The sequence below is a fragment of the Salvelinus alpinus genome, chromosome 14 (assembly GCF_045679555.1).
Source record: "Salvelinus alpinus chromosome 14, SLU_Salpinus.1, whole genome shotgun sequence".
Classification (NCBI taxonomy): Eukaryota; Metazoa; Chordata; class Actinopteri; order Salmoniformes; family Salmonidae; genus Salvelinus; species Salvelinus alpinus.
The window spans coordinates 25,640,624-25,660,933 of record NC_092099.1 but is presented as its reverse complement, the minus strand read 5'-3'; the positions used below and the strand labels follow the sequence as shown (position 1 = coordinate 25,660,933).

The 20,310-nt window shown below is 43.1% G+C and overlaps 1 protein-coding gene across 1 annotated transcript in view; it reads left to right on the top strand.

Annotated features, from left to right (window-relative positions):
• Positions 1-3,472: 3,472 nt before the first annotated feature.
• Positions 3,473-20,310, top strand: part of LOC139538654 (importin subunit alpha-4) — an 18,967-nt gene continuing 2,129 nt past the window's right edge. Inside the window, exons 1-11 of the mRNA XM_071340964.1 lie at positions 3,473-3,813; positions 9,591-9,635; positions 12,392-12,481; positions 13,157-13,186; positions 13,297-13,349; positions 13,448-13,543; positions 14,255-14,340; positions 14,460-14,546; positions 14,684-14,853; positions 18,700-18,744; positions 20,015-20,146. Coding sequence (XP_071197065.1) covers positions 3,745-3,813; positions 9,591-9,635; positions 12,392-12,481; positions 13,157-13,186; positions 13,297-13,349; positions 13,448-13,543; positions 14,255-14,340; positions 14,460-14,546; positions 14,684-14,853; positions 18,700-18,744; positions 20,015-20,146 — 903 coding nt within the window. The 5' untranslated portion in view covers positions 3,473-3,744. The remainder of the gene's footprint in view (positions 3,814-9,590; positions 9,636-12,391; positions 12,482-13,156; positions 13,187-13,296; positions 13,350-13,447; positions 13,544-14,254; positions 14,341-14,459; positions 14,547-14,683; positions 14,854-18,699; positions 18,745-20,014; positions 20,147-20,310) is intronic.

Genomic DNA, 20,310 nt, shown 5'->3' with positions numbered 1-20,310 from the left:
TGATTTCTTTTGATTTTCCCATGATGTCAAGCAAAGAGGCACTGAGTTTGAAGGTAGGCCTTGAAATACATCCACAGGTACACCTCCAATTGACTCAAATTATGTCAATTAGCCTATCAGAAGCTTCTAAAGCCATGACATCATTTTCGGGAATTTTCCACGCTGTTTAAAGGCACAGTCAACTTAGTGTATCAACTTCTGACTCACTGGAATTGTGAAATAATCTGTCTGTAAACAATTGTTGGAAAAATTACTTGTGTCATGCACAAAGTAGATGTCCTGACCGGCTTGCCAAAACTATAGTTTGTTAACAAGAAATTTGTGGACCGGTTGAAAAACAAGTTTTAATGACTCCAACCTAAGTGTATGTAAACTTCCGACTTCAACTGTGCTTGTCCTCTTGCTCAGTTGTGCACGGGGGCCTCCCATTCCTTTTTCTATTCTGGTTAGAGCCAGTTTTCATTGTTCTGTGAAGGGAGTAGTACACAGCGTTGTATGAGATCTTCAGTTTATTGGTAATTTTTTGCATGGAATAGCCTTCATTTCTCAGAACAAGAATAGACTGACGAGTTTCAGAAGAAACGTCTTTGTTTCTGGCCATTTTGAACCTGCAATCGAACCCACAAATGCTGATGCCTCAGATACTCAACTAGTCTAAAGAAGGACAGTTTTATTGCTTCTTTAATCAGAACAACAGTTTTTAGCTGTGCTAACATAATTGCAAAAGGGTTTTCTAATGATCAATTAGCCGTTTAAAATGATAAACTTGGATTAGCTAACACAATGTGCCATTGGAACACAGGAGTGATGGTTGCTGATAATAGGCCTCTGTACACCTATGTCGATATTCCATAATAAATCTGCCGTTTCCAGCTACAATAGTCATTTACAACATTAACAATGTCTACACTGTATTTCTGATCAATTTTATGTTATTTTAATGGACAAAAAATGTGCTTTTCTTTCAAAAACAAGAACATTTTGAAGTGACCCCAAACTTTTGAACGGTAGTGTATATGTTTAGGAAATGTGTAACTATTGTACAAATTGCAATTCGTAACATATACAAAATGGATGATGTACATCCACAAATTAATACATACCATACGAATCGTAACACATCATATTCATTTGAGTGTCCCGGATTTATTTTTCACTATGTTACGTATACCCCAGAGCCCAAGTTGCAGCTACATATCATAGACTCTAGACAAATATCTTGTATTGTTTCCCCTTTTTGACAATTTGATGTGAACAGTAAGCACACAAACACTTCACAGGCCTCTCTCTTAGTGCACTAGCTGTGTCATTAACAATATCACTATGTAGTGAATGGGTCAAAATCCTGATGGGAAAAATGTAATTGGTTAGGCCATGGTACATGAGTGGCTGTAAGGTGTATGCAGATTTTCAAAATTGTAATGATTTAACCCTTTAGACCCCAATAGAATTCTAGAGTGCTGCTGTAGATTACTGAACACTTTCAAGATAAAGATAATTTTGTCACACATTTCAAACAGACATAGTTCAACAACAAAGAACAAATGACAATTACAAATTACTTTTAAAGAGCACAACCTATTATTTAATATGACACCAGATTCATGTCAACAGGAATAACAGTAATGTTGTCTTCCATTGTGTAAAGACACTCACTTTCAAAAAACAATTAGCACGCAACACAACACCCTAGAGTATTTAAATTGTAGTACATTTGACAAAATTACTCACTCAAAATGTACCAAGTACAATATATTATAATATATTAATATATTATATAATATATTATAAAAATATATAAATAAATGAAATATCCAAAATGTGACAATGTTCAGAAAGTGTTTCAAAACCCACACAAAGTAGGCTATTTGATTGACAATGATTCTTACTTTTGTAACAATGTAAAAATGCAAACAACTATTCAGAGACTATTTAAAAGTGTAGGTAACCTCTCTCAATAAGATTTAGTACAGACCAGGTCTGACACAAAATGTTGAAATAGTAGTCTACTTTGTCAACAATTCAGTGAATAAAACAAGTATTAGATAGAGACAGATAAAGAGAGAAGATACAAAACACAACAACTGTTCAGAGACAATACAAGATTTGTAGGAGGAATTGTCTGTAGAGCTCAGAGTCAGGATTGGCACAGATCTGGGGAAGGGTACCAAAAAATGTCTGCAGCATTGAAGGTCCCACAGAACACAGTGGCCTCCATCATTCTTAAATGGAAGAAGATTGGAACCACCAAGACTCTTCCTAGAGCTGGCCGCCCGGCCAAACTGAGCAATCGGGGGAGAAGGGCCATGGTAAGGGAGGTGACCAAGAAGCCGATGGTCACTCTGACAGAGCTCCAGAGTTGCTCTGTGGAGATGGGAGAACCTTCCAGAAGGACAACCATCTCTGCAGCACTCCACCAATCAGGCCTTTATGGTCGAGTGGCAAGACAAAAGACCCTCCTCAGTAAAAGGCACATGACAGCCCACTTGGAGTTTGCCCAAAAACACCTAAAGACTCTCAGACCACGAGAAACAAGGTTCTCTGGTCTGATGAAACCAAGATTGAAACTCTTTGGCCTGAATGCCAAGCGTCGTGTCTGCAGGAATCCTGGCACCATCCCAACGGTGAAGCGTGGTGGTGGCAGCATCATGCTGTGGGGATGTTTTTCAGTGGCAGGGACTGGGAGACTAGTCAGGATCGAGGGAAAGATGAACGGAGCAAAGTACAGAGAGATCCTTGATGAAAACCTGCTCCAGAGCGCTCAGGACCTCAGACTGGGGCAAAGGTTTACCTTCCAACAGGACAACAACCCTAAGCAAACAACAAAGACAATGCAGGAGTCTCTGAATGTCCTTGAGTGGCACAACCAGAGCCCGGACTTGAGGCCGATCGACCTTCTCTGGAGAGACCTCAAAATAGCTGTGCAGAGGAGCTCCCCAGCAAACCTGACAGAGCTTGAGAGAATCTGCAGAGAACAATGGGAGAAACTCCCAAAATACAGGTGTGCCAAGTTTATAGCATCATACCCAAGAAGACTTGAGGCTGTAATTGCTGCCAAAGGTGCTACAACAAAGTACCGAGTAAAGGGTCTGAATACTTATGTAAATGTGATATTTTTTTTTTTTTGTAATTCATTTGTAAACATTTCTAAAAACCTGTTTTTGCTTTGTCATATGTGGTATTGTGTGTATATTGGTGAGGGAAAAAACTATTTAATCCATTTTAGAATAAGACGGTAATGTAATAACATGTGGAAGAAGTAAAGGGGTCTGAATATTTCCCGAAAGCACTCTAAGTGTAGGGCTAGTTCGTGGTGCATATTTTAAATTGTCCCCTTTAAAAAATTGTATCACAAAATGTAACGTGATTAACCACACATACCGCACCGGAGAAGTATCGTGACGAACGATCTCTATGTTGGTGATGCTTTTGCCGCGTTCAAATTCTAGTCGGAACTAGGAAACTCGGATATTTCCGACTTGCAATTTCGTTGAACGCGACACGTGTATAAGTACAACCAGGGAGCATGTCGGACATTTCCGAGTTTCCTAGTTCCGACTGGCACGTCAACATAGCATCTGTCTCTGTGCGAAGTCAGGGAGTCCATCAAAAATAGGACAACCGGTCTCCGAGCTCCTCCCTCTCTGCTACCGTAGCCGCCCACTCCCTGTACTCCGCCGCGTAGTTGCTCTGTCTTTCACTGGAGATCACGAACGCCGGAGTACTCTTTACCAGCAAACAGCCATGGCAGAAAACGCCGGCTTGGATAACCACCGTATCAAGAGCTTCAAAAACAAGGGACGCGATGTCGAGGTAGGAGTGCATTTCGATAGGGTGGTTTAGACAATGATACGTGTAGGATTTTATTTTAAGACACCGGCTATCTTCCCCGGCCTTGTCTGCCAGTCTTTTGATGAAGCCTGGCTAGTCAACTAAGTTAGCTAGCTATTCGCCGCCAGCCTGCTGTTGTGTGCTGAGTTTATCCGGAATATCCTCCGTTTATTCGTCATCATAACGAACGGGCGTGGTTTACGGCCCTTATTCTCCATCAAATAGTTTGAAATGTCAGCCGGTTTCACCGACAACGAAAAGCTCTAGCCTAGGTAACTAATGTTAGCTGATTAACGTTACCTAACTAAGCTATCGTACCACCGGTTTTGAAAGCAAACTCACGTTAGAGTTGACAGTCCAACTAGCATAAGCCAGAGTAGGTAGAGTATATGTCGATAACTAGCTAATCTAGCTGGTTTGGCTATCTATTAGCTAATTAGACCCCCTTGATAACTTGTCTTTTTTGCTAGCACCTATATCCAACCATAATTAGACCGATGATTCCGACCCTACAGTTACGCTTGTTTACATTGACCTACACTGGGGTCGGAACGCCATCAGGGACACACGGCCTAGCAGGTGTGAGATATGGGTCGGAAAACGTACCTCAATGTAGGGAATGGGATATACCACTGTACTCCACATTTTCCTTGATCGAAAATGATACATGGAGAAGATTGAAATACTGCACATTTTTCCAGAAAACTCCCATTTCCGTCCTCATTGTCATAGCAGTAGCCACAGCAACCATTTTGGAATGGCAGCGTCAGCCAATCAGCTCCTTTGTTGTTCAATGCCATGTGCCATTCCATAATGGCTGCTGTGGTTACTGCTAGCTACCATGAGGATGAAATGGGCAGCTTTTCGGAAAAACCAGCAGTTTTTTCAATCTTTTCGATGTATCAGTTTGGGTAAAGGTAAAATGTACAGTGGTATATCCCATCCCTGCATTGACGTACATTTTATATTTTGCGCCTGCTCTGCTGTGTCTTAATATAACCTTGATGACTTTCCGATCCCAGTGCAGCTCAGTGTAAACAAGAGGATCAACAGCACAGTCAACTGGTGCAGTACATTAAAATATAATATAAAATATAAAAATTCAACATTCTGGCTTCTAAAGCTTGTGACAGTAAATTTTCCAAACAAATGTATGGCATTAATCTGAGGTGTCAGGCAAGGTCAGAATCATCCTGCCGTAATGAACTGTGAACTAGCAAGCTAGCCAGCTAAAATTGTCATTTGAATAACGGCCTGTGCAGAAAATATTCTTATGTAGCTAGCTAACTAGGTGATGATGTTGTTAATTGCCTGAATCTGTTTACTTGCCGCTTCCACCATCAATAGCTTGTTATCTGTATTGTTCTGTGTCTCGTGGCTGAGTAGTCATCATCACGAAAGCTGTCATTGTTTTCAGCCGATGCTAGTAGTGGTATTATTAAAAACTATGGCATGCTGACCTCATGCATTCATAGTGGTTAGCCGTGCCATCTTCGACAATAACACACACATTTCTGTCTTTACAGAGTTGTACAAATAGTTATATTTGGGATACCCCCACTGTATGAATGAATGGGTTTTCTGAGTAATTGTTGAATTAGAGTTGATTGTCTTTGGGAGCCATCTAAAACCATGGGAAGTGGACCAGTCTCATAGGTTGTTGTTTTGAAGCTTAGAGCCAACGTGACAAACACATGGCTACTATGACAGACATGGCCACGTGCACCACTGGGGCTATTTCGGGCATCCTGGAGGTCTGGCTTGGGTTCTCACTGGAGGTACAACCCGATCTGTGGCCCTCTAGAGGGGCCAGGAGGTAGAAGAAGCCCCTAATCAGCACTGATCTACGACCTGGTAGTTATGTGTTCCTGCAATGGTTTTTAGGATTAGTCAAGAAATGCATCATCCTCCCCCCTTCAGAATTTAAAGTGTTTCTGCTAGATTTTACAAATAGGCTACTGAGTATGAATACTGTAGCTATCGTTATATGAATGGTAGTCTGGGTGTTTCTGCTCTGGCCAAAGTGCCGTTGTCTTGGCAAGGACACAACGTAGCTTAGTTGAATACAGAAACAGTCTGGCACCCACTCTATAGTACGTCAGTATGGTGAGTACTGGGAAAATCAATCATTGTGGTTTGATCTAGGTTGAACTTGCTCATAACCACAGATCTAGGATGAGGTTACCTAATCCTGACCTTAACCACTAGGATGATCTGAAACTGCACCAGCAGAAGGGACTGCTTTGACCAATTCCTCTGTTCAACAGTCTCTCGATGAACAGCCTTATAGGATATCATGTGAGATGCAGCTCAGCTTATGGTTGAGCCATGAGCATTACTTATCAGATATCTGTTTTTCTCTGTAAATTCTAACGTGTTTGAACTTGCTCAGTCAGTGTTCTGTGCCTTAATGTTCACCCCAGTATACCATATCCAGGAGTAACACTCACTGTTGGCTCAGGACACTGCTCACCGGTCAAGCTATATTTAGACTACAGCCTAATATATGTACAGTGCCTTCAGAAAGTATTCATACCCCTTGACTTATTACGCATTTTGTGTTACAGCCTGAATTAAAAAGGGATTAAATATATATTTTTCTCACCCATCTACACACAATACCTCATGACGACAAAGTGAAAACATTTTTGAAAACATTTAACTAGGCCACTCAGGAACATTCAATGTCATCTTGGTAATCAACTCCAATGTATATTTGGCTTTGTGTTTTAGGTTATTGTCCTGCTGAAAGGTGAATTTGTCTCCTTGTGTCTGTTGGAAAGCGGACTGAACCAGGTTTTCCTCTAGGATTTTGCCTGTGCTTAGCTCTATTCTGTTTCTTTCCATTCTAAACTCCCTAGTCCTTGCCGACGACAAGCCTACCCATAACATGATGCAGCCACCACCATACTTGAGAATATGAAGCATGGTACTCAGTTACGTGTTGTTGGATTTGCCCCAAACATAACGCTTTGTATTAGTACATAAAGTGAATTTCTTTGCCACATTTTTTTGCAGTTTTACTTTAGTGCCTTATTGCAAACAAGATGCATGCTTTGGAATATTTTTATTCTGTACAGGGTTCCTTTTCACTGTCATTTATGTTAGTATTGTGGAGTAACTACAGTACATTCGGAAAGTATTCAGACCCCTAGACTTTTCCCACATTCTGTTACATTACAGCCTTATTCTAAAATTGAATATAAAAATGTTCATCAATCTACACCCAATAACCCATAATGAGAAAGCAAAAACATATATATTTTTATTTTTAGACATTTCTGCAAATGTATTAGAATTAAAAAAAAAACTGAAATATGACATTTTACACATTCAGACCCTTTACTCAGTACTTTGTTGAAACACCTTTGGCAGCAATTACAGCCTTGAGTCTTCTTGCGTATGATTCTACAAGCTTGGCACACCTGTATTTGGGGAGTTTCTCCCATTTGTTCTCTGCAGATCTACTCAAGCTCTGTCAGGTTGCTGCACAGCTATTTTCAGGTCTCCAGAGATGTTAGATTGGGTTCAAGTCCGGGCTCTGGCTGGGCCACTCAAGGACATTCAGAGACTTGTCCCGAAGCCACTCCTGCGTTGTCTTGGCTGTGTGCTTAGGGTCGTTGTCCTGTTGAAGGTGAACCTTCACCCCAGTATGAGGTCCTGAGCGTTCTGGAGAAGGTTTTCTCTTGTCATCTTCCCTTCGATCCTGACTAGTCTCCCAGTCCCTGCCGCTGAAAACATCCCCACAGCATGATGCTGCCATGACCATGTTTCATTGTTGGGTTGGTGCCAGGTTTCCTCCAGATGTGACGCTTGGCATTCAAGCCAAAGAGTTCAATCTTGGTTTCATCAAACCAGAGAATCTCGTTTCTTGTGGTCTGAGAGTCTTTTTGGCAAACATTAAGTGGGCTGTCAGGTGCCTTTTTTTACTGAGGAGTGGCTTCCGCCTGGCCACTCTACCATAAAGGCCTGATTGGTGGAGTGCTGCAGAGATTGTTGTCCTTCTGGAAGATTCTCCACAAAGGAACTCTGGAGCTCTGTCAGAGTGACCATTGGGTTCTTGTTCACCTCCCTGACCAAGACCCCTTTCCCCCGATTGCACAGTCTTGGTGGTTCCAAACTTCTTCCATTTTAAGAGTGATGGAGGGGACCTTCAATGCTGTCTCGGAGCTCTATGGACAATTCCTTCGACCTCATGGCTTGGTTTTTGCTCTTAACATGCACTGTCAACTGTGGGACCTTATATAGACAATTTACCACCGGTGGACTCCAATAAAGTTATAGAAACATCTCAAAGATGATCAATGGAAACAGGATGCACCTGAGCTCAATTTCAAGTGTCATAGCAAAGGGTCTGAATACTTATGTAAATAAGGTATTTCAGTTTAAACATTTCTAAAAACCTCTTTTTGCTTTGTCATTATGGGGTATTGTGTGTAGATTTGATGATTTAGAATAAGGCTGTAACGTAACAAAATGTGGGAAAAGTAAAGGGGCCTGAAGAATTTCCTGAATGTACTGTACAATGTTGTTGATCCGTTCTCAGTTTTCGCCTATCACAGCCATTAAACTCTGCAACTGTTTTAAAGTCAATTTTGGCCTCGTGGTGAAATCTATGAGTGGTTTCCTTCCTCTCCAGCAACTGAGTTAGGAAGGACACCTGTGTCTTTGTAGTGACTGGGTGTAGTGAAACACCATCCAAAGTGTAATTTATAACTTCACCATGCTCAAATGAATATTCAATGTTGCCTTTATTTATTTCTCCCCATCTACCGATAGGTGACCTATGCGAGGCATTGGAAAACCTCCCTGGTCTTTGTGGATGACTCAGTGTTTGAAATTCACTGCTCGGCTGAGGGACCTTACAATTATCTGTATGTGTGGGGTACAGAGATGAGGTAGTCATACAAAACCAATGTTAAACACTATTATTGCACACAGTGAGTCCATGCAACTTATGGGACTTGTTAAGCACATTTTTACTTCTGAACTTATTTAGGCTTGCCATAACAAAGGGGTTGAATACTTGATTCAAGACATTTCAGCTTTTCATTTCAAGTGAATTTGTAAATAAAAATCTAAATTCAGGCTGTAACACATGTGGAAATGTCAAGGGGTGTGAATACTTTCTGAAGGCCTGTATCTGTTAATCATGGTCTTCAATCTGAATCAGGTGTGTTAGTGCTTGGCTATAACAAAAGCCTGCACAGACCCACACTTGCCCTCTGCTGATCTAGGTGAGACAGGTGCTCTGAGAGAGACAGGTGCTTTGGCTGGGTCAATGTTTGGTTGTTAGAGAAAGGAGGGGTCTCCCTCTGGTTCTCTGCTCCTCAGCCTCCCCAGACAGGGTCAAGACCAGACCAAGGCTGGGATGATGTGACTGGCCCACGTGACGTAAGGGGCTATTTAGGATGGCAATATGAACCGCAGCACACAGTCACAAGATCTGAGACCAGCTCACAGTCATGAGTGTACTAAGAACACATTACCATTACACAAACACACATTGATTAACCTGAACCATTACGATATCAAGTGGTGTGTGTAACTTATGCTTTTAGCCTATTGCTTACACATTTTACCCCTCAATTCCTATGTTCTGACCTATACCTATATTACTTTCTAGTATCTCTTCATGCTGCTTCCAAAAGCAATTTGTGCCATTAAGAAGTCCAGAGAGGGATGTTATGTTTTTAAAATGTGTTATCAATGAATTATCGTGTCTGTCTCATATTGCTCCCTGTGTGTTTGTGTTCCAGACTATGAGAAGACATCGAAATGACGTGACAGTCGAGCTGAGGAAGGTGAGAGAAGAAGCCTAATTTTATATTTTGGTGATGCACAATTTGTAGGCGTACTTCCACGGCTCCCTATATTAATATTGACCTCCCTGCTTACCACACACACACACAGATCTATAGACGGGCTGTTCCTTTCTCACCCTGTGTCTTGCCCCAGACACAGACTTGGTATTCGTCTCAATCCATCCAGAATTATTCCTCTATGGGGGCACTAACCCCAATTTGACCCCCTCATTTTCTGACCATGACCCAAACATGATATTTCACCTCTCTGGATTGGCCTCTGATCCCTGTAAACTGCCTACTCCTCTTTTTCCATAACCGTAAACTAAGTAGTTAGGTTTCTTTGTTTTGCCCACTGCGGTGATTTGCTGCAGGTAGAAATTGCCTTTGTCATTCAGCTGCTCCCTCTAGGCTTGGGCAGTATCCAGATTGTCACACTGACCTTGTGCCGTACCGGTATATTTGGTTATAACTGAACACAAAGGGCGCAATTTTCAACCCCCACTGAGCCTTTTTAATTTGCATGTTAGCAGTGCTAACAAGTACATGTAAAATCCCATTGAAAATGCTAACGAGCGCTTTGCAAACATTTTATACAGTCTCTGACCTAAACTATTTTCAGGACAGACATCCCAGCTCATCCCAGTTATACAAGTAACAAAAGAATGCTACCCAGTTTGCTGCACGCACAAAACAAATATTAGACAGCAAGGCTCTTGATCCAGGAGGGGGTTCTCTGCTGTTACCAGCAAGCAAAGCTTGATTTTGGAAGAAGCTAACCACTTAGCTAGATAGCTAACTAGCTACTAAATTAGCAAACCAAATGCACAACTGTAGGGCATTTAGCACATTTTAGACAGTTAAATTAATAGTTATCAGATATCTAACTGGGCTAGTTGTGAATTCCACACTGGAACTAGATCACCTGGCTCGTGCTGCACAACAGCAAGTGAGTCACAAGGCTCCGGTCTCTCATTGTTGTGTGCTTGTAAACAAACACCACGTGAACGGGTACTACCTTTAAGCTTCATAATCAAAAATGATGTGACCGGTGAAATGAATAACGCAATCTTCTTTATCTCCTAACATATTGCACAAGTTGACTGCAGGTATTTACTTAAGTAGCTAAAAATATTCAAGTGTATTTAAAAAAAAAATGGTTTCAATGGTATTGATAAACCATCCCGTGGCTATTTCCAAATATACGGTCCATGCCTAAGTCCCTCCACATGCCCACTACCATTCGCCTTGATCTGCATACCTATGTAATGTCACTGTACTATCCAGATTTGGTGATCATTAATAACAGACAACATCATCAGGATGCTGAAACCTAGATTAGATGGCAGTCCATGGAGATTAGCAGAGATTTACAACAATATCCAGATGTAATCTATCCTGAGGTGCTCGCTGTGCTTGCCTATTTGATGTGGATGCCTAAATCGGAACCGTGTAATGGCTACAATACACCCAATTAGTATGGTTGTCATGCATTTACTTACACCTTTGTAATAGGGCTGCACAATGAATCAAAGTTGAATCGAAATTGCAATATTGACATGTGCAACACCATGAATGTAACATTCAAATATAATAAGGGTCCCCTGGGAAACTTTGACTAACACTTTGGGTCCTACCCTGTCACAACTTCTACTCTACCTGTCTTTGTCATTAGTTGTCATGCCACACAATGCCAACCATAGAATCGGAATACCAATTTTATTTTTATGATTTCAACAGTTCACCCAAGTGTTTTGATCAAAATCGCAGTCACAATTTTCTTCCCAAAAAAAACCTGTTAGATGATTTGCCCATATTGTGCAGCCCTGTGTTGTAACGAGCCAGAGACTGAAGGGTTTCTCTTCTCCTCTCCGGTGATTGGCAGGTATCCCTGTCAGTCATACATCCAACAATTCGCTGCTCTCATGTTGACTTGGTGATCTCTGACACGAGTCCCCTGGTCAGGGCTTTGAATCTTACTTCCCCCTCCCCCAACTCTTCCTCTGTAAACCCCCCTCAGGGCTTTGACACACTCCTCACTCTCCTTCCTCTTCACACGTTTTTTTTTCTTTCTCTAAGGTTAAAACAATCGCCTGTAGTCGTTGCTAAGTTACCATTGAGGAAGAGAGGGAGACATGGCTAGAAACTAGTTTAGGGCCTAATTCAGTGAGAGAGCGAAAAAGAAAGAGCCGAGTTAGTGTGCTGCCGTAGTCTGGCTCCACATTCCATTATGCCAGAGCAGAGAGCAGCACAGGGATGGTTAGTCACCAGCAGTGACGCACGGCCCAGCACTGCAGCACACACTGGAATGTAGGCCAAGGGATTCTCCTCCCTCCCTCCCTACCACTGACTCACATGCCGACCGGCTGTGTCTGTCTTTTTCACGCTCTATTCAACACCAGTATGGGTGTGTCTCACTGTGCCTGCTCCTCAACTTTCTAGGAGTGTATGCCTATGTTTTTTGTGTGTTTTAATTGGGGGTGTTTTGATTAGTGTGTCTCTATAGGGGACATCCCCCATAACAACACCGGGTTTGTACTTTGTCTCTCCGTACAGGGGACAAAGGTTCCAGAGATGACCCCAACATACACCAGTACACACACATTCTATTGATGCGAGGGCCAGCTGTTTTTCAACCTTTATCTGTCTCGCAGTCACAAAAAGTTTGCTGTAGGAGTTTGCGCTGCTACTCTGTCGCGTATTTGAGTATTCATCAATGTGTTTTATTCTCTTGTCCCTCCCCTCTCTTCCGTCAGAACAAACGAGACGAGCATCTCCTGAAGAAGAGGAATGTCCCACAGGAGGACAGTCTGGAGGACTCCGACTTCGACTCCGACTTCAAAGGGGTATGTGGGATGTCTGTGTTCCACTTTAGCGACCCATTTGCCATTGCAGTGGGATGAGAGACTTGTTCCAGATAGAGAATCTAGGCAGTACATTTCTGTCTGTTTGGACAGGGCAGGTGTGGCCATTCCTCCTGAAGAGCTACTGCCATTGGACATTGTGTCAGCTCTATACAATACATTTCTATGTATGATGTTGTAATCTAGACATGCGTCCTTAAGCCCCCCTGGTCTCTCCAATGTCCCCATGGCTTCTCTAGGGTTTGTATAATGTATCGTGCTCAAAGCCTTGTCACCCTGCTGACTGGAGCCCTGTCATTGAGCTAATGAGATGAGGAATAGGGTCTGGCCTGGCCTGGCCTGACCTGACCTAGCTGCTACCAGGTGATGTATGGTTATGATGGAGTAGCATGGCATTCTCAGCCTGTGAGCTCATTCAGCCTCAACCAGCCAGCCAACACACCAACTCGGCAGCACAGGAAACACAGCACTCTGAAAACACTGGCGTGTGGAGCGAGACCGAGAGAGACAGACTGTGTGTGTATCATTGACATGTTGACCGATCAGTGTGAAGTAGCCAGATGTTTATGTGAATTGTATCCCCTTCCCCCATGTTGCTGATGTTGTTTATCTGTAACTTGGTACTGATTTTGTCCCATCCCTTCCCCCCATTTGCAGCAAAATGTCACACTGGAGGCCATCTTACAGGTAAGGCTCAACTTTGTGTACAAACAAAGAATAGTGAGAAACTTGTATCCTTCGTTCTCCCTCCTCCTGTGAGAGTGTGATGCTGTAACTTGTTCTCTCTCTCTCTGAAGAACGCCACCAGTGATAATGCTGTGGTCCAGCTTAGTGCCGTACAGGCTGCCAGGTAAGTGTGTGTGAGATCTCTTCTCTGTTTTGAACCTCTCACCCTGTTTTGTATTCCATGATTTGAAACATAAATTTTCCTGTTTTTGTGGCTGTCAGAAAACTCCTCTCCAGTGACAGAAACCCTCCCATTGATGACTTGATAAAGTCTGGCATCCTGCCCATCTTAGTCAAATGTCTGGAGAGAGACGACAAGTGAGTCTGCTGATGCGTTAACCCAATGTCCTCCCCTGGATGGTCTCTACTAATGCACTGTTGGGACATTTTACTGGGATTACTGAAGACTGGCTAGGATACATGATGTAGTGGGGCTACTAGTGTGTGTGTGTGTGTGTGTGTGTGTGTGTGTGTGTGTGTGTGTGTGTGTGTGTGTGTGTGTGTGTGTGTGTGTGTGCGTGCATGCTTCTTTGTGTGTGTGTGTGAGGCACAGGGTGGTCCGTTGGCCCTGCCGTCCAGTGCCAATCCAAATAAAAGAGCATTCCTGTCCTCTGGATTTCCCCCATTCCCAGGACCTTGTTGTGTTCAGGGCCAAACACACACACACACACACACAAACACACACACACACACACACACAGGACCTTGTGGTCATGAAGGGGACAGACGCGCGCACACACCCAGGAGTCAGTACAGGAGGGTGCAGGTGTTGGAGGGTTACCAGAGCGATGAGCTGCGGATGCACAGCTGTCATGGCGACTGCTGCAGTCTGTCAGACAGACACTGAAATTCCTAAAGCACAGCGGGCACTGCAACCCAACACACCATTGTTTACACACACATTGTGTGTGTTTGTGTGGACTGAAGAGGAGGAAGAAGCGAGGGCAGGGTTAGGAGAAAGACACGTTCATATTCATGGAAGCCCTAGAATGATCTTTCTCACTCTCCCCCCTCCTTTCTCTCCTCCAGTCCGTCTCTTCAGTTTGAGGCAGCCTGGGCCCTGACCAACATAGCGTCTGGCACGTCACAACAGACCCAGGCTGTGGTCAAATCCAGTAAGTTCACCCTGCGGTCATTCTGCTCCGCTGTTATTCTAACTGTCTGGGCTTTGCTAATGTTTCTCTTTGTGTGTGTTAAATTGTCAATTCCTAACTGTGTTTGTACTCATGCACAGATGCTGTTCCCCTGTTCCTGCGGCTGCTCCACTCTCCCCATCACAATGTGTGTGAACAGGCCGTGTGGGCGCTAGGCAACATCATAGGTGAGTATGGCTGATACAGTTAACACATCTTTAAAGTTATGTTTGTGTGTTTCTTCTGTAATGACTAACCATGTGACCGGACCAGGAAAAACTGGTGCCCCAATGATGGCCTTTGACCTGTGATGCTCCTCCTCCAGGCGACGGGCCACAGTGCAGGGATTACGTCATCTCGTTGGGCGTGGTCAAGCCCCTGCTGTCCTTCATTAACCCCTCCATCCCCATCACCTTCCTCCGTAACGTCACCTGGGTCATTGTCAACCTCTGCCGCAACAAGGACCCACCACCCCCCATGGAAACAGTACAGGAGGTACGTGTGTGTTCTGATCAAATGCAAATAGTCAGGGTGGCCATTTGTTCAATTGTTCAGCGGTCTTATCGCTTGGGGGTAGAAGCTGTTAACTTCTTGACGCTACGGATCCCGTTACCGGGATCATTTTCCTAAACAACCACTGAATTGCAGAGCGCCAAATTCAAAAATAATACAAAAAATATTTATAATCATGGAATCACAAGTGAAATATACCAAAACACAGCTTAGGTTGTTGTTAATCTACCTATCGTGTCAGATTTTGAAAATATGCTTTACAGCGAAAGCAATCCAAGCGTTTGTGAGTGTATCAATCAATGCTAGAACAGTTAGCCTTAAATTAGCTTGGTCATGAAAGTCAGAAAAGCAATACAATTAATCGTTTACCTTTGATAATCTTCAGATGTTTGTACTCACGAGACTCCTAGTTACACAATAAATGTTATTTTTGTTCGATAAATATTAGTTTTATAACAAAAAAACGCCATTTGGGTTGCGTGTTATGTTCAGAAAACCACAGCCTTGTTCCGTTCCTGAAAGGCAGACAATTCCAAAACGTATCCGTAATGTTCGTAGTAACATGTCAAACGTTTTTTATAATCAATCCTCAGGTTGTTTTTAACATACATAATCGATAATATTTCAACCGGACGGTAACCTATTCAATAAAAGAGAGAAAGAAATTGACAAGCATCCCCTCTTGCGCGCAGGAACTAATCAAAGGACACCTGACTCGTTTTGAAAAATCTCGCTCATTTTTCAAAATAAAAGCCTGAAACTATGTCTAAAGCCTGGTCACAGCCTGAGGAAGCCATTGGAAAAGGAATCTGGTTGATACTCCTTTAAATGGAAGAGGGGCAGGCAATGAAACAGGGATAAAAATAAATTTAAAAAAGCGCTTCCGGGTTGGATTTCCTCAGGTTTTCGCCTGCAGAATCAGTTCTGTTATACTCACAGACAATATTTTGACAGTTTTGGAAACTGTGTAGTGTTTTCTATCGTAATCTGTAAATTATATGCATATTCTACGATCTGGGCCTGAGAAAAAGTCTGTTTACCTTGGGAACGTTATTTTAAAATAAATAAATAAAAAACTATTCTGGCCCCTAGCGTCAAGAAGTTAAGGAGCCTTTTGGTCCCAGACTTGGCGCTCCGGCACCGCTTGCCGCCTGTTTTGGCATCCTCTGTAGCGTCTTACGGTCGGATGCCAAGAGGTTGCCAAACCAGGCGGTGATGCTACCGGTCAGGATGCTCTCAATGGTGCAGCTGTATAACTTTTTGAGGTTCTGGGGACCCATGCCAATCTCTTCAGTCTCCTGAGGGGGGAAAAGGCATTGTCGTGCCCTCTTCACGACTGTCTTGGTGTGTTTGGACTAATAGTTTGTTGGTGTGGACACCAAGGAACTTAACTTTCCACCCGCTCGGCTACAGCCCCGTCGATGTGAATGGGGGCATGTTCGGCACTCCTTTTCCTGTAGTCCACGATCAGCTCCTTTGTCTTGACCACGTTGAGGGAGAGGTTGTTGTCCTGGCACCACACTGCCAGGTCTCTGACCTCCTCCCTATAGGCTGTCTTATTGTTATCGGTGATGAGGCCTACCAGTTGTGTTGTCAGCAAACTTAATGATGGCGTTTGAGTCGTTCTTGGCCATGCAGTCATGGGTAACCAGGGCGTACAGGAAGGGACTAAGCACCCCTGAGGGGCCCCCGTGTTGAGGATCAGTCTGGCAGATGTGTTGTTGCCTACCCTTATTACCTGGGGGTGGCACGTCAGGAAGTCCAGGAGCCAGTTGCAGAGGGAGGTGTTTAGTCTCAGGGTCCTTAGCTTAGTGATGAGCTTGGAGGGCACTATGGTGTTGAACGCTGAGCTATAGTCAATGAACAGCATTCTCACAGAGGTGTTCCTTTTTCCAGGTGGGAAAGGGGAGTGTGATTAAGATTGCGTCATCTGTCGGGGCGGTATGCGAATTGGAGTGGGTCTAGAGTTTCTGGGATGATGGTGTTGATGTGAGCCATGACCAGCCTTTCTAAGCACTTCATGGCTACTGATGTGAGTGTTACGGGCGGTAGGCATTTAGGTAATCTTTGCTTTCTTGGGCACATGGACTATGGTGGTCTGCTTGAAGCCTGCTGTATTACAGACTCGGTGAGGTTGAAAATGTCAGTGAAGACACTTGGTCCGTGCATGGTCTGAGTACACATCCTGTTAATCCATCTGGCCTTGTGAATTTTGACCTGTTTAAAGGCCTTGCTCACATCAGCTACAGAGAGCGTGATCACACAGTCGTCCGGAACAGCTGGTGCTCTCATGTACGCTTCAGTGTTGCTTACCTCGACACAAGCATAAAAGGCATTTGGCCTGTCTGGTACCCTCGTGTCACTGGGCAGCTCGCGGCTGGGTTTCCATTTGTTGTCTGTAATAGTTTTCAAGCCCTGCCACTTCTGATGAGCGTCAGAGCCGGTGTAGTAGGATTCAATCTTTGTCCTGTATTGATGCTTTGCCTGTTTGATGGTTCGTCTGAGGGCATAGCCGGATTTCTTATATAAGCGTCTGGCTCCTTGAAAGCGGCAGCTCTAGCCTTTAGCTCGGTGCGGATGTTGCCTGTAATCCATGGCTTATGTACGTACGGTCACTTATTGATGAGAACGATGACTGAGGTGGTGTACTCAATGCCATTGGATGAGTCCCGGAACATATTCCAGTCTGTGCTAGCAAAACAGTCCTGTAGCATAGCATCCACGTCATCTGACCACTTCTGTATTGAGTGAGTCACTGGTACTTCCTGTTTTAGTTTTTGCTTGTAAGCAGGAATCAGGAGGATAGAATTATGGTCAGATTTGCCAAATGGAGGGTGAGGGTGAACTTTGTATGCGTCTGTGTGGAGTAAAGGTGGTCTAGTTTTTTTTTTTTCTGGTTGCACATGTAACATGCTGGTAGAAATGAGGTGAAACGGATTTAAGTTTGCCTGCGTTAAAGTCCCAGGCAACTGGGAGCGCCGCTTCTGGATGAGCATTTTCTTGTTTGCTTATGGCCCTATACAGCTCGTTGAGTGCGGTCTTAGTGTCAGCATTGGTTTGTGGTGGTAAAAGATGGCTACGAAAAATATAGATAGTGTGATCTGCAGCTTATCATGAGATAAGCAGTACCTCGAGACATCGCGCACCAGTTGTTATCGTCTTACCGGACGTAGCTGTTCAGTCCTGCCGGTGCACGGAAAACCCAGCCAGCTCTATTATCCATGTCGTCGTTCAGCCACGACTCAGTGAAACAACATAAGATATTACCGTTTTTAATGTCCCCTTGGTAGGATAGTCTCGAACGGAGCTCATCCAGTTTATTCTCCAGTGATTGCACGTTGGCCAATAGAACAGATGGTAGAGGCGGGTTACCCACACGCCAACGAATTCTCACAAGGCACCCGGATCTGCGCCCCCTTTATTCCGTCTTTTTCTTCATACGAATGACGGGGAGAAACCGTATATCCTTCATGTCAGACTAATTAAAGAAGAAAAAATTTGGCCAGTGCGAGGTGAGTAATCGCTGTTCTGATATCCAGAAGCTCGTTTCAGTCGTAAGAGACAGTAGCAGCAACATTATGTACAAAATAAGTTACAAACGATGTGAAAAAACGCACAATTGGTTAGGAGCCCATAAAACGTCAGTCATCTCCTCCAGTGCCATTAGGTATTCCAATTTATGAGTAGAGTTATAGTGGTGCTTTCTCCAGCTAGTCAGACAAATCACATATCACTAGGGGGAATGTTTAGCTACATGACTTTACATGGCCACATTTCCAGTCTGCTTTTGACACTCCTCTCTCCACTTGTTTTTCGTCTCTTTCCCAGCTTCTCCCAGCGCTGTGTGTTCTTATATACCACACAGATATAAATGTAAGTATGAGAGCATACAGTGCCTTCAAAGTATTCACACCCTTTGATTTATTCCACATTGTGTTACAGCCTGAATTCAAAATTTATTAAATACTTAAAAGAAAAAAAATATCTCACCCATCTACACACAATACCCCATAATGACAAAGTGAAAAGTTTTGACATCTTTGCACATTTATTGAAAATGAAATGCAGAAATATATCTCATTGACATAGGTATTCAAACCCCTGAGTCAATACTTTGTAGAAGCACCTTTGGCAGCCAATACAGGTGTGTGTCTTTCTGGGTAAATCTTTTGCCCGTTTTTTTTTTTCATTTCTTTTTTAAAATTATTATTTTCAAAATTCTTCAAGCCCTGTCAAATTGGTTGTTGATCATTGCTAGACAACCATTTTCAGTTCTTGACATAGATTTTTAAGTAGATTTAGATCAAAACTGTAACTCGGCCACTCACTACCGTGTTGTTGATCCATCCTCAGTTTTCTTCTATCACAGCCATTAAACTCTGTACCTGTTTTGAAGTCACCATTGGCCTCATGGTGAAATCCCTGAGCGATTTTCCTTCCTCTCCGGCAACTGAGTTAGGAAGGACGCCTGTATCTTTGCAGTGGCTGGGTGTATTAATACACCATCCAATGTGTAATTAATAACTTCATAATGCTCAACGGGATATTCAATGTCTGCTTTTATTTTTTACCCATCTACCAATATTCTTTGCGAGGCATTGGAAAACCTCCCTGGTCTTTGTGGTTGAATATGTGTTTGAAATTCACTGCTCTACTAAGGGACCTTAAAGATAATTGTATGTGTTTGGTACGAAGATGAGGTAGTCAGGTTAAACACTATTATTGCACACGGAGTGAGTCCATGCAACTTATGTGACTTGTTAAGCAAGTTTTTACTCCTGAACTTATTTAGGCTTGCCATAACAAAGGGGTGGAATACTTATTGACTGAAGACATTTCAGCTTTTCATTTTTTATTAATTTGTAAATATTTTGAATAACTTAATTCCACTTTGACGTTATGGGGTATTATCGTGTGTAGGCCAGTGACAAATCTCAATTTAATACATTTTAAATTTAGGCTGTAACAACAAAATGTGGAAAAAGTCCAGGGGTGTGAATACTTTCTGAAAGCACTGCACATGTTTATTACAACTAAATGAACGGTTTGCCATAAGTTTGACATCATGTTAAGCCCTACCATACTCAGCTGCTTTAGTGAACAACACTTATTGGACTCCTTGGTTAACACTGTGTGTTTGTAGATCCTTGTAGACACGGTGTGGGCTCTGTCCTACCTGACAGACGGTGGGAACGAGCAGATTCAGATGGTGATAGACTCTGGTGTGGTCCCCTTCCTTGTGCCCCTGCTCAGCCACCAGGAGGTCAAAGTTCAGGTAAGGCGTCAACTGATAACATTCTGATTTTAGAAGACTGTAACAAACTTTGGTATGGTGTACTTATAAAATGCATAATTTCCTACCTCCTTCCTATCTGGAAGAAGAAAAAAACACTGATTTACTAAGATTGGATTGATAAAAGAAATAAATCTTGGCTCTAC